The 14,427-nt window shown below is 38.3% G+C and overlaps 1 protein-coding gene across 1 annotated transcript in view; it reads left to right on the forward strand.

Moving 5' to 3' along the window:
• The first annotated feature begins 4 nt into the window (after positions 1–4).
• The window catches only part of ANKRD31 (ankyrin repeat domain 31), a 179,704-nt gene continuing 165,281 nt past the window's right edge, over positions 5–14,427 (forward strand). The window contains exons 1-2 of the mRNA XM_011959242.1: positions 5–299; positions 6,203–6,276. Of these exons, the coding sequence (XP_011814632.1) occupies positions 196–299; positions 6,203–6,276 (178 nt within the window). The 5' untranslated portion in view covers positions 5–195. The remainder of the gene's footprint in view (positions 300–6,202; positions 6,277–14,427) is intronic.

A 14,427-nucleotide genomic window follows, 5' to 3' on the forward strand; every position in this document is an offset into this window, starting at 1 on the left:
CCCGGACTACGACCCCGCCGCGCTCGCGGCCCTCTGCACTCTCTTTAGCAGCCCTGCGACAAGGCCCGGCTCCTGCTGCGATTATATTATTTTTATTTTTAACTCACAATTTCCTCTGGCCCTCAAAGCGTTTTTTTGTTTGCGGGCAAGAGGGAGTTAGAGGAGGGTAAAAAAGACTTTGAATGTGAGGTAAAGATGGAGGAAGGCCTTCAGGACCCAGACTGGGACAGTGATGAAACCGTGATAGAGGGTTCAGTGACGGAGAGCGACCTGGAAGAAAAGGAGCTGCGCTGGAGGAGGTGACCATCATTAGGACCACAGTGCCTGAACCCTCGCGCCAGGGCGGCCCAGGTGCCCTCTGAGAGGGTCAGAGTTTTGAGTGGAGATCATGACCAGAGCATGTGCTTGTGGGCAGGATCAGAGCCTTGTGGGGCAGCCGTGCCTGAGCTGAGAGCTTGTAAATAAGCAACCACAGTCTGTCCCCATCTACCCCCAACCATCTAGGGACAAAATGAGTTTTGTACTACGTGGCTTTATAGCATTTTTCAAAAGGCTTTCCTTTTTGGGGGCTTTAAGTCTTTTTGCACAAGCAAAAAAGATCTGGGGTCTGAACTTAACTGCATTTTGATTCGAGAGACTTGTAGCTCAGTTTTGGGAAAATGGGTAACGGTTTCTCTCAAGAAAAAGAATGTGTGATGGGGAAACTGGACCCTGCCAAACTGGAAGCGAATAGTTTCATACAAATCCAAAAAAGTCGGTATTTCAGGTTATCAAAACCTTTCTCTAGCATATTCTGTGTGCTAGACACAGGGAAAAGAGAGCAGGGATGAGGCCACTAGGTCTGCTTCATGTAAGGGCTGTGTCTGGGACTTAAGTTGGATCATACACAGAATTAGGCGATTCTCCTTTCCCTCTCTCTCCTCTCCAGGATTCTCCTGCCCCCTTTCCTCATCATACCCACTTGCCAGTTCATATGATCAGAAAGACAGGTTTCTTTGAGTGTTTCACTTTAGAGCAGTTCCTAACTGCTCTTTTCACTATAGAGCAGTTCCTTACAACGGGGACAGCCTTTAGCACAAAGAGTTAAGAAAAGAGAGAAAAAAGGAGGATTCTCTCCAAGCTTTTAAGGCAATACAGATCCCTTTTCCCAGTTCCTCTGGTAGAAAGACATTTTCTCTTGAGTTTTAAGTTCCCCAGTTGCCATGGTTGGTGGCATGGTTGGTGCCTGCTCTGAGGCTAGGGCCAGCCTTGGGGCAGGGCTGGGAGGTAAGAGAGAAAACAAAATAAAACCCTGGGTTTTCCCCTATACCTTCTGGCATGCAAGGGTCATTTTCCTTGGTCTTCTGGATAAAAGTAGGTTTACTGTCTGTGCCCACTGGATGGTTCAAAGCTGAAAGGCAAAAAAGAACTAAAAAACAAAACCGAAAACAAACTGAAACTCATCAATAAATGGGTTGTTACTCAGATTTCAACTTCAGTCCCCAATCTACCTGCTATTGTTTACTTTTCAAGGTTCTCAAGTAGTTTTAAAAAAATATTCATTCATAGTTTTTGGTTGTAATGAGAAATAGGCAGAGGTTGCAGTGAGCCGAAATGACTCCGCTGCACTCCCGCCTGGACGACAGAGTGAGACTGCATCTCAAAAAAAATAACAAAAGTACCAGCAAGACTTTCTGTTGAACCAGACAACTGATTCCAAAGTTTGTATGGTAAAATAATTAAGAGCAATTAGGAAAAGTCTGAAAAATAAGAACAATAAGGAGGTAATGACCTACAGGATATTAAAATATTTTCTGATATAAAATATTTTAAATATGATACTGGCACATAAAGTGACAGATCAATAAACAGCATAAAAGCCCCCAAAATAAAATCACATACATATGGGAATTTAGTATATTAAAGAGATGGCATCTCAAACCGGTGAGGAAATGATGGGATTTTTCAAAAAATGATATTGGGACAATGAAGGATATATGTAGAAAATAGTTTAGTTGAATCCATACTTTACACTGTGTTCCAAAAAAATTCCATATGAATCAAAGATTTAAATGTTAAAAAAAAAAAGGTATTACAAGAAGCCAAGGAGGGATTCTTTTATAACTGTGGAGGAAGAAAGGCATAATTTTAATACAAAACTCAAAAAATTTCAATTATCAAGATTACAAACACATATACTCTTTGACACAGTGCTTCTATTTTTAGAAAATAGTTTTACCTCTGTCCTCCAACATATATACGCTTAGAAAATATCTCTGAAAGGGTTACAGAACAAACACTTTGGTTGCCTGTGGGAAAGAAAGTTTATATTTGAGGGGACAGGGAGATATTTTACTACATACCCTATTATATTTGTTTTGGAGACAGGATCTTACGCTGTTGTCCAGTCTGGAATGCAATAGTGCAATCATAGCTCACTGAAGCCTCTAACTCCTAGGCCGAAGTGATCTTCCTGCCTCAGCTCCCTGAGTAGTGAGGACTATGAGCATGAGTAATCATGCCCAGTCTATACTGGTTTTTGAATTTTGAACCATATAAATATACTGTCTATTCAAAAACACTATAGGAAACATGGGCAATAAAAAGAAGCATGAATGAGATAGAAATCTGATCTAATTCTACCTGTATTAAGACTTTGGTATATTTTCTTCCAGCTTTCTATATAGGCTTTTGTGTGTGCACCTATAATTCTTTTACAAAGTTTGAATCAATTTGTACAAGTTTGTAGTTTTCACTTAACATTATTTTTAAACATTTGCAATGTCATTAAAATTCTTCTCTAAATTATTGATAGCTTTCTGTCATAAAGATATAATTTATAAATTATATGATTCTAAAACAAAACATTTTGTTTTTTAAATTTTTTGTTATTGCAAATAATTCTGAGATAATTTCCTTAAACATTAAATGTTGGGGTTTTTAAAAATAATTTCCTTAGGAAAGAATCAGGACTTTATTATATATATATATTTTTGAGACGGAATCTCGTTCTATCACCCAGGCTGGAGTGCAGTAGCATGATCTCAGCTCACAGCAGCTTCCACCCACCCAGGTTCAAGCCATTCTCCTGCGTGGGCCTGCTGAGTAGCTGAGACTATAGGCACACATCACCATGCCCAGCTAATTTTTGTATTTTTAGTACAGATGGGGTTTCACCATGATGGCCAGGCTGGTCCCGAACTCCTGACTTCAAGTGATTTCCCCACTTCAGCCTCCCAAAGTGCTGGGATTACAGGCATGAGCCACTGCACCCAGCCCTTATTGGTACTTTTATTGGTATAATGTTAATTTTTTATGTTTACATATTAGAATATTAACATATTTATATTAGTTTTTTCATTTTTAATTAAGATTGTAGTAGGGGCAGAAATTCTGCCTTTCCTCTCATAGGGCCCTGGTTAAGTCTAAGAATTAAATATGAAATAGATTAAATACTTTAAATATTAAAACTTATGTAAATTTAAAATAAGTTTTATGGGACACAGGAGTCCTCATAAGGAAATGAAGACCCAAAGAAATAGCAAAACCTGGTCAGGCACGGTAGCTCATGCGTGTTATCCCAACACTTTGGGAGGCTGAGGTGGGCAGATCACTTGAGGTCAGGAGTTCGAGACCAGCCTGGCCAACAAGGTGAAAACCTGTCTCTATTAAAAATACAAAAATTAACCGGGCATAGTGGCATGCACCTGTAGTCCCAGCTACTCAGTAGGCTGAGGCAGGAGAATAGCTTGAACCCAGGAGGTGGAGGTTGCAGTAAGCTGAGATCATATCACTGCACTCCAGCCTGGGCAACAGAGCAAGACTCCCATCACAAAAAAGAAAAAAAAAAAAAAAGAAATGGCAAAACGTGTATGCTTTTGTATTAGGTTAAACAGAGAGGCAGTTGTGGAAAAGTAACTAAATTATGTAGGGAGGCTAAAGGAAGATAAGAATTATTTTAACAAGATCTGTTTGTACAGAATTCTCTTGGCTATTGAAAAATGTTTCTTTTCTCCTTCTACAGGGAGGGCATCTTTTACATAGGAGTTTTTATCTCCTGTTTTCAAGAAGAAAAAGGGAAACATCTGCTGTTTTTCAAGTTGCCTTTAGCTCAGAGTAATCCGTATGTCACAGTGGCTTATTTTGGGGTGGCATATTCTGTCACCCTTCAAGGAGGAATTTACGTAAAGTTCACCTTTTAAAGCATACAATTCTGAGTTTTGACAAACATAATTGTGTAACTACTATCACAATCAAGATATAGAATAGTGTCATTATCCTCTAAAATTCTTCCATACCCCTTTTGTGTTATTTAAAAAAAAAAAAAAAAACTCACAAAATTTGGTTGGGTGCAGTGGCTCACACCTGTGATCCCAGCATTTTGGGAGGTCAAGATCTGAAGGTCAGGAGTTTGAGCCAGCCTGGCCAACATGGTGAAACCTGTCTCTACTAAAAATATAAAAATTAGCTGGGCCTGGTGGCAGGCACTTATAATCTCAGCTACTCATGAGGCTGAGACAGGAGAATCACTTGAACCTGGGTGGTGGAGGCTATATGAGCTGAGATGGCGCCACTTCATTCCAGCCTGGGTGACAGAGTGACTGTGTCTGAAAAGAAACAAACAAACAAACAAAAATCTCACAACATTTTAAGAGGTAAACTTACACTTTTAGGAACATTAATAGATAGTTTTACTTTTTGGAGGGACATTAATAGATGGTTTACTTCTTGGAAAAATGCACTATAGCTATGGTATAATTCATATTCTAATAATGAATTTTTAATCCTTAGTAATGGTCAGTAGAAAAGAGCCAAGAAAATGCTTCTCTTCTTATAGCAGGAGCCTGTACTCACTCTCACAGAGGGTGTGTTATAACAGAAAAGTTAAGGACTGGAGTCATTTTCATTGCCAATTTTTCTGATGCTGAGAACTATTGGAGCGTTTTGGGTGTGTGTTTTTGTTTTTTGAGACAGTGTCTCACTTTGTCACTTACACTGGAGTGCAATGGCCTGATCATAGCTCACTGCAGCCTTGAACTGGTCTCAAGCCATCTTCTTGCTTCAACCTCCTGAGTAGCTGGGATTACAAGCATGAGTGACAATACCTGGCTTAATTTTTCATTTTTCATAAACAGCCATCCTGATGAGTATGCAGTAGTATCTCGTGGTTTTGATTTGCATTTCCCCAACGATTAGTGATGATGAACATCTTTTCATGTACTTGTTGGGTATTTGTATTTCCTCTTTGCAGAAATGTCTATTCAAATCTTTTGTCCATTTTCTGCCCATTTAAATAGAAAAGATAAATATTTTAGTTTGCCTAATAGCATACTCATGGCATATCATGCTTATTTTCATAGCTCTGTATCCCTTACTAGATTTGGAGCTTCCTGGGGGCAAGGACTATGTGTCTTCTCTCTTTGTTACTGTGATGTTCCCTTGAACATAGTAAGAAGTAAATCCAAAAATTAAAGGAATTCTGGGCCAGGTATGGTGGCTCATTCCTGTAATCCCAGCACTTTGGGAGGTCAAGGCAGGATCATTTAAGCTCAGGAGTTCAAGACCAGCCTGGGCAACATGATAAGACCCTGGCTCTACAAAAAAATATATTAAAAAAATAGCCAGGCATGGTGGTGCACACCTGTAGTCCCAGCTACTTGGGAGGCTGAGGCAAGAGGATCTCTTGAGCCCAGAGTTTGAAGTGAGCCAAGGTCATGCCACTGCACTACAGCTTGGGTGACAGAGAGAGACTGTGTCTCAGAATAAATAAATAAAGGAATTCTGTCAGTGCATACTATGAAAACATATACTCAGATATAATCCTGGAATATTAGTCTCAAGTTCTCTGGTATAGAGAAATGTGAAGGAAAAAAAGCCACCAGCACTGGTCCCTCAAATGATCTCATTTTATCTCTTTTCAAAAAGTTATTAAGGTTTATTAGACTAGGGACGGTGATATTTGTCCCTTACCCGCAAATATTAAAAAATAATAACAGAATATTTGTAAAATTAACATGACTATATACATGAGTCTTTATTTTTCATCTTGGATGTGTTTTCAATCAAATTGTACATTTCTGAAATAACACTTTGAAATAGAAACATTAATAGTGGTATAACTAAGAATTTTAGCAAGCTTTAGTATAATACAAATGATGGTTAAAATGTAGTCTTTGTTTAAGATACATTAACAACTTGTGTCTTCCCTTTTGGTATTTGAAAGGTTGCTGTTTGATCAAGACACAGCTCTTAAATCTGAGTTCAGTCTGCATCCTGATACAAGAGGAATGTGCAAAGGTGAGAATGATTCTTTTCATTAAGTCGTCCCTTTAGTTTCCCAGTAAGTCCTCATTTAATGTCATTGATAGGTTCTTGGAAACTGAGACTTTAAGCAAAATGAATTATAAGGAAACCAATTTTACCATAAGCTAATTGTTATAAATAACCGTTAAGTTTCTATAACATATTTCTGGTCACAAGAACATCACCGAACCTAAATAAATACCAACACACTTCTGATAGTAAACATTGAAATAAATGTGAGCTATATATACATTTAAGAAAGATTAATACAAACAGGTAACATAATTGTTTACACAGTTATTCCACTTCAGGGTTGTGTGTCACCGAAGCCTATCCTGGCAGCTCAGGGCTCAAGGCAGGAGTCAACCCTGGACTGGAGGCCACTCCATTGAAGAATGCATGCACGCATACAGACACACATACACACACAGACACACACAGACACACAGACACACACACACACACACTTGTATTGGGACCATTTAGACATGCTAGTGAACCTAACAGGCACATCTTTGGGATGTGGGAAGAAACTGGAGTACCTGCAGGAAACCCATGCAAACATGAGGAGAACATTCAAATTCCACAGACAGTGGCCCTTGCTGGGAATTGATGTTTTTTTTTTTTGAGACGGAGTCTCGCTCTGTTGCCCAGGCTGGAGTGCAGTGGCATGATCTCGGCTCACTGTAACCTTTGCCTCCCCGATTCAAGCGATTCTTCTGCCTCAGCCTCACGAGTAACTGGGACTATGTGTGTGCACCACCAGACCTGGCTGAATTTTGTATTTTTAGTAGAGATGGGGTTTCACCATATTGGCCAGGCTGGTCTCGAACTCCTGACCTCGTGATCCGCCCACCTTGGCCTTTCAAAGTGCTGGGTTTACAGGCGTGAGTTGATTTTTTAAAACCAGTGTTGAAATGAAGTTATTCAAGGACCTGCTGATTACCATTTCATTAACTTATCTTTTCATCCTTAGTCTTGTTCCTTAATTTTAACAGACTTAGTTTATTAGGACCTATTAGACTAGGGACAGCATTGGGGATCATAACTTCCAAAAGATGCTAAAGATTCCTAGAAAGGGCAACGAAGGTATTGAAGTGCCACCCATATAGCCTTTTTTTTTCCCCAAATCTCTAGCCTAACCCTAGAACCTGTCTATTTGTAAAAGTAAATAATGCTTTTTAATAACCAGCCTTATTTTTCTAGATTAAAATTAGGGCACACACATCCTTAGTAAATATGTATTGTAAACGTGCCTTTCTTCTACCAATTCACCAAACTTCCTGAGGCCATTTCTAGGTTGATTTAAACATTTCTAGAAAAATCTATCACCGATAGTCCCTGTTCAGAAAGACCAATTCTGCGGTAGTTGTTTAAATGATAGGTTATTTCTCTTTATAGTTTCTTCCTGTGAGCCTTTAAAAAAATCTTTTTTTGGAGGATGTGTGGAAATAAGTGTGAAATAGAAAAAAAAAATTCCTAAACATCCACGAAGGTCTTCTAACTTTTGTGTATTTATGGTTCACAGTCTTTTCACTGTACATCATCTCACCTGATACCTAAGTGGGAAGTTACAGTTTCATCTTGCAGTGCTTTTTCTCACATGTAATTGGAAGGGACAGTGTATAATATTGATCTCCAGGATGCCTTCTTATGATGTATAAAGTACCACTAGAAAGGAGTTAGAGGTCTGTTTCAATATTCCAACCAAGTTTAATTTTTTTTCTTTTCTTTTCGAAATGGATAAATCTTTACTATGTGGCTGGTTATTAAAAATATTAAAATATAAAAATATATCATGTAGAAAACGAAAGGTCATGTTCCTTACTCTTCCCTATAATTCTACTCCCAATGATTGCCAGTCTTTAGTATTTGTATATCCTTCTAATCTTTTGTATGCCACTATAAATGTCTTTTTTCATAATTAGTATCATACTCTACATTTCTTTCCTTGTCTATATTTATCTACTTCAATCTTTTGTTTATTTACTTTCATGTTAAAGAAGTTTGTTTAAGCACAAGATCCATGATTCAAAAGGAAAACTAGCAATCATTTTTTAGACTCATTTATTTCTACTAAATGACAGATTGCTCTACATTCAACATCTACATACAAAAAAAGTTATAAAATCGTCCTTGGTTTTGCAAAGATAAATGAAAAATACTAAAATTCTCCTGTCAAACAAGGCATGCAAGGATTTTTATGTTGTTTTTTTGTGTGTGTGTTAAAATAGAGCAAAATAACTTACTGCATTATAAAAGTAAGAGCTGAGTGAGCATGCTACTAATGGAGAAAGTGGGTATTTTCACAGAGCCAGTGTTTTTTTTTTCCATCCTAACTTCATTTGATGTCAGTCAAATGAACCTTTCACTGGCCATATAGTAAAACAAAAGAATACAATATGTTTGTGTACGTACACTAGTTACTTTATGTACAGTAAAGCAGCGGTCTCCAACCTTTTTGGCACCAGGGTCCAATTTCATGGAAGATAATTTTTCCAAGGATGGTGGTTGGGGGTATGGTTTCAGGATGAAACTGCTCCATCTCAGGTCATCAGGCATTAGAGTCTTATAAAGAGTGTGCAACCTAGATCCCGTGCATGTGCAGTTAACACTAGGGTTTGCACTCCTATGGGAATCTAATGCTGCTACTGATCAGACAGGAGGTGGAGCTCAGGTAATAATGCTGGCTTGCCTGCTGCTTACCTTCTACGGTGTAGCCTGATGCATAACAGGCCACGGATGGGTACTGGTCCGTGGTCCAGGGATTGGGGACCCCTGCAGTAAAGGAATAGAGAAGGGAAAATGAAACAATAAAGAAAACTATGCTATATTAGGATATGGTAGAATGAAATTGTTTTCTAACTGAGAATGTATTTCTGATCTGTAAAAATAGAGCTATGGAGTAAAGTAGCAGGTTTTCTTTCTTTTTTTAATTTTTAATTTTTAAGTTTGTGGGTACATAGTAGGTATATATATTTATGGGGTATATGAGATATTTAGGCATGATAATCACATCAGGGTAAATGGGGTATCCATCACTTTAAGCATTTATCCTTTATATTTCAAACAATCCAATTGTATTCTTTTTTTTTTTTTTTTTTTTTGAGACGGAGTCTCGCTATGTCACCCAGGCTGGAGTGCAGTGGCCGGATCTCAGCTCACTGCAAACTCTGCCTCCCAGGTTCACGCCATTCTCCTGCCTCAGCCTCCCGAGTAGCTGGGATTACAGGCGCCTGCCACCTCGCCCGGCTAGTTTTTTTTGTATTTTTTAGTAGAGACGGGGTTTCACCGTGTTAGCCAGGATGGTCTCGATCTCCTGACCTCGTGATCCACCCGTCTCGGCCTCCCAAAGTGCCAATTATATTCTTTTATTATTTTACAATGTACAATTAATTAATTTTGACTATACTCACTCTGTTGTGCTAGCAAACAGTAGGTCTTATTCATTCTTTCTATTTTTTTGTACCCATTAATCATCCCTACATCCTCCTCAGCCCCCAATATTTTTCCCAGCCTCTGGTAACCATCCTTCTACTCCTTATCTCCATGAGTTCAATTGTTGTGATTTTTGGTTCCCACAAATAAATGAGAATATGTGAAGTTTGTATTTTTGTTCCTGGCTTATTTCACTTGTGACCTGCAGTTCCATCCATGTTGCAAATGACAGAAACTCATTCTTTTTCATGGCTGAATAGTACTCTACTGTGTATATATATCACATTTCCTTTATCCATTCATCTGCTGATGGACACTTAGGTTGCTTGCAAATCTCGGTTATTGTGAATAGTGCTAAAATAAACATGGGAGTTCAGATATCTCTTTAATATACTGCTTTTCTTTCTTTTGGAAAGGAAAATCCCAAATACCTAGGAGTGGGATTGCTGGGTTGTATGGTAGCTCTATTTCTGCTTTTGTGAGGGATTGCCAAACTGTTTTCTACAGTGATTGTACTAATTTACATTCCCACCAACAGTGTATGATGGTTCACTTTTCTCCACATCTTCACCAGCATTTGTTATTGCCTGTTGTTTGCATAAAGGCCATTTTTAACTGGAGTGAGATGATATTTCATTGTAGTTTTGATTTGTATTTCTCTGATGATCCATGATGTTGAGTCCCTTTTCATATATCTGTTTACCATTTGTATGTCTTCTTTTGAGACATGTTTGTTCAGATCTTTTGCCCATTTTAAAATCCAATTATTATATTTTTTTCCTATAGAGTTGTTTGAACTCCTTAGGTATTCTGGTTATTAATTCCTTGTCACATGGATGGTTTGCAAATATTTTCTCCCGTTCTGTGATATCAGGGCAATACTGGGATAGACCTAAAGTACTCCCGTAGCCACCACCACTGCTTCAGACCTGAACTCAGCAGGGTACTGAGTCTTGTCCAAGGCCTGCTGTAGCCATTACCTAGCTACCACCTATGTTCACTACAGCTCTACAATCAGCAGGTAGCAAAACCAGCCAGGCTTGTGTCCTTCCCTTCAGTGCAGCAAGCTCCCCTAATCCTCAGGCAGGTCTAGAGATGCTGTCTGGGAGCCAGAGACTGGAATAAAAAACCTTAGAAATTTACCTGGTATTCTGTTCTACTGTGGCTGAGCTGGCACTCAAACTGAGAGACACAGTCCTGCCCACTCTTCCTTCCCCTTTCCATAGGTGGAAGAGCCTCAACCCCATGGCCACCACTACCATAGGTCCAAGGCGGAATACTGCCAGGCTACTGCCAGTGTTCACTTAATGCCCTAGGGCTCTTCAGTCAGCTTGTGGTGAATGTTGTCAGGTCTAGAACCCACCCTTCAGGGCACTGGGCTCCCCTCTGGCCCAGGGCAGGTCCAGAAATGCTGTTCAAGGCCTTCTCGAATCAGTGATCCCAAAAGCCTCCTTGGTGCTCTACGCATTGTGGCTGAGTGAATACCTAAGGTGTAAGACAAAGTCCCCTTTACTTTTCCCTCTACCCTTCTCAAGCAGAAGGCCTTCTCTACCTTTCTCACCATAACCACCACAGCTGTCAGTATGCTGGGTCTCACCTGAAACCACATGTCAGAGTATTAGGTTTTCTTTTTAAGTAGACACCTCCTATCTCCTCTTGGAACACATCAATTGTATCTTCATCCACATTTGTGCTTGTGTCATTGGTTGCCTGTCAAATTGGAATATAATCTGTCTCATTGACAAACCCTGTCATTCACAATAGGCTTTCGTTAGTTTACTAAGTGGTGTATGACTCCTAATCCTAAACTGTACCACATGACCATCCTGCCTGCTACCTTCAAATTAATATGGTCATTGTTCTTAGTATTGACTCCTTGGTCAACAAAAAGTCCTTAGGGATTTTGTTGACCATGGCGATCTCTCTCCAGCTGCTGGTATACAAAAGAGGTACTAGGTCCACGTTGGAGTCTACCTCATCCTTTTACATTGCTATGTATTATTCCTGCCAAGACTAGCTTGGTCAGGGAGACCCCAACCCAGCAGTGCTAGAGGAATTAAAGACACACACGCAGAAATATAGAGGTGTGAAGTGGGAAATCAGGGGTCTCACAGCCTTCAGAGCTGAGAGCCCCGAACAGAGATTTACCCACATACTTATTAACAGCAAGCCAGTCATTAGCATTGTTTCTGTAGATGTTAGATTAACTAAAAGTATCCCTTACGGGAAATGAAGGGATGGGCTGAAATAAAGGGATGGGTTGGCCTAGTTATCTGCAGCAGGAGCATGTCCTTAAGGCACAGATTGCTCATGCTGTCGTTTGTGGTTTAAGAATGCCTTTAAGCAGTTTTCTGCCCTGGGTGGGCCATGTGTTCCTTGCCCTCATTCCGGTAAACCCACAACCTTCCAGCATGGGCGTTTTGGCCTTCATGAACATGTCACAGTGCTGCAGAGATTTTGTTTATGGCCAGGTTTGGGGCCAGTTTATGGCTAGACTTTGGGGGGCCTATTCCCAACAATTCCATTGTATGAATGTACCTTATTTAATGAATTAATGATATGAAATGTTTTTCGATACTATTACAAAATATGAATATATTAATATTTATACCTTTGCCTGCTTTTCTGATTATTTCCTTAGAATAACTGTCTAAAACTTTGTGCTCAGCTCTTGACATATATTTCCCCCTAAAAAGATGTCTCCTTCTCCCTACAATCAATGCAGGACATAATTCAGTCTGTGTCAAATAAAAAGTATCTGGTTTAGTTTTGCATTTTCAAAGAATACCAGTGTTAGGCCTATTTTAATATTGATAATTCATAATTATTTTTTGTGTGTGAATTGCCTGCATCTGTCTCCAAATTATTTTCATTTTATTATTGATTTATAAGAGCATTTTATATATTAAAGATAGCAAATCTTTGTCATATATATTGTGAATAGTTTTACCCAGTTTTCTGGTTATCTTTTAATATTATTCATGATATATTTTGCAGTGAAGAAATTTTAAGTTTTTGTGTAGTAAAAGCTGTTGGTCTTCTCTTTTAGGGTTTGTTATTTCTCTATCAGACTTAGAGATACTTCAGTGACCCCAAAACCATAAAGATATATTTTTAATCTTTATTTCCATTGATTATATTTATAGCTTTTATATTTTTAACATTTGGAATATTTTGGCATATGAGAAAGGTAGGGCTCAAACTTTATTTTTTTGAAATGGTTAACCAGTTTTCCCAATTATCATTTATTGAATAATCCATCTTGTTGCCATGGTTTAAAATACCATTGTCATATATTAAATTTCCATATATATGTATGTATGTATGCCCATTTTCTACTTATTGTTTTGTTTCATTGACCTGTTTGACTATTTCTGTGACTATTTTGTCACTACATTATTTTATCATTCTTAGCTTTAGTATAATATATTTCTATATATGGTAGGGAAGATATCCTGTTATACAGAGTAATTGGCCACAGCATTCATCCTAAGTTTCTTTGGTACAAACAGCAAGCTCAATGCAATATGACACTAATCACAGTGTTCTTCCAATTTACCTTCTTCCAACTTTTGTTAGTGGGATTTTCTCTGAACTGGGTGGTTTTCTGGAATTCTAATGGAAGAAATGTATGTGTATATAAGAGATAGATAGATAGATAGATAGATAGATAGATAGATAGATAGATAGATAGATAGTTACTTCTGAGAGATCTTTTCCTTTTCCTGTGTTGTGTGATGAGTTGTGTCTTAGTCAACTTGGGCTGCTATAACAAAATACTATAAACTGGATGGTTTGATCTACAGACATTTAGTTTTCACAGTTCTGGAGGATGAGAAATCCAAAATCAAGGTGCTGGCAGATTTGGTTCTTGGTGAGGACTCTCTTCCTGGATTGTGCGGATGGCTGCTACATTGCTGTGTGCTCACATGATCTCCTCTTTGTGCTCAGGGAGAGAGAGGTCTGGTTTTTCTCCCTCTTTTTATAAGGATATTAATTCCAGGAGGGATTATGAGGGCTTCACCCTCAATACCTCATCTAAACTCAACTACCTCCCAAAGATCTTACCTTCTATTATCATCACACTGGCGGTTAGGGCATCAGCATATGAATTTGGCTGGGGCAGGTGTGCACAGGCATTCAGTCTATAACAAGCTGTTTACTACTGTTTGGATTTCCTTGAATCCATTCCCATCTTGTGATCTATACGGGGGTATATTTCTATTTTCCTTTCCTTTCCGTTGTTGCTTCAGATGTTCAAAAACCAAAAATCTAGTAATTTCTTTGGATATTTTTCTATGAACTTGGAAAGTTAAAGTTAAAATATGGGATCAGTTTGCCATTTTGAAAACAGAAACTGGCTTTTTTGGATTATATATTAGCATTATGCGTTTCAAAAAATGATCTAAAATGAATTTTTTTTAATGCTTGAAACCCATTTATAATTACAAATATTACAACACCATTTGTTACAAATGTTGCATGAAAAAAATTTTCTTTTTTTTTTTTGTTTCTGGTGTATTTTATTAACAGGTCAAGATAAAAATATTTTTTTGAATCAACAGCTGCATTGCAGGTAGAAGGGTACGTGTTTATTGGCCCTATCAATTGGAGTCAGGCTTTCATTAAGTTAATGTTAAGCCAATATCATTTTCTTTTTTTTTTTATTATTATTATACTTTAAGTTCTAGGGTACATGTGCATAAC

This window comes from Colobus angolensis, unplaced genomic scaffold, assembly GCF_000951035.1.
Source record: "Colobus angolensis palliatus isolate OR3802 unplaced genomic scaffold, Cang.pa_1.0 Scaffold49, whole genome shotgun sequence".
NCBI lineage: Eukaryota > Metazoa > Chordata > Mammalia > Primates > Cercopithecidae > Colobus > Colobus angolensis.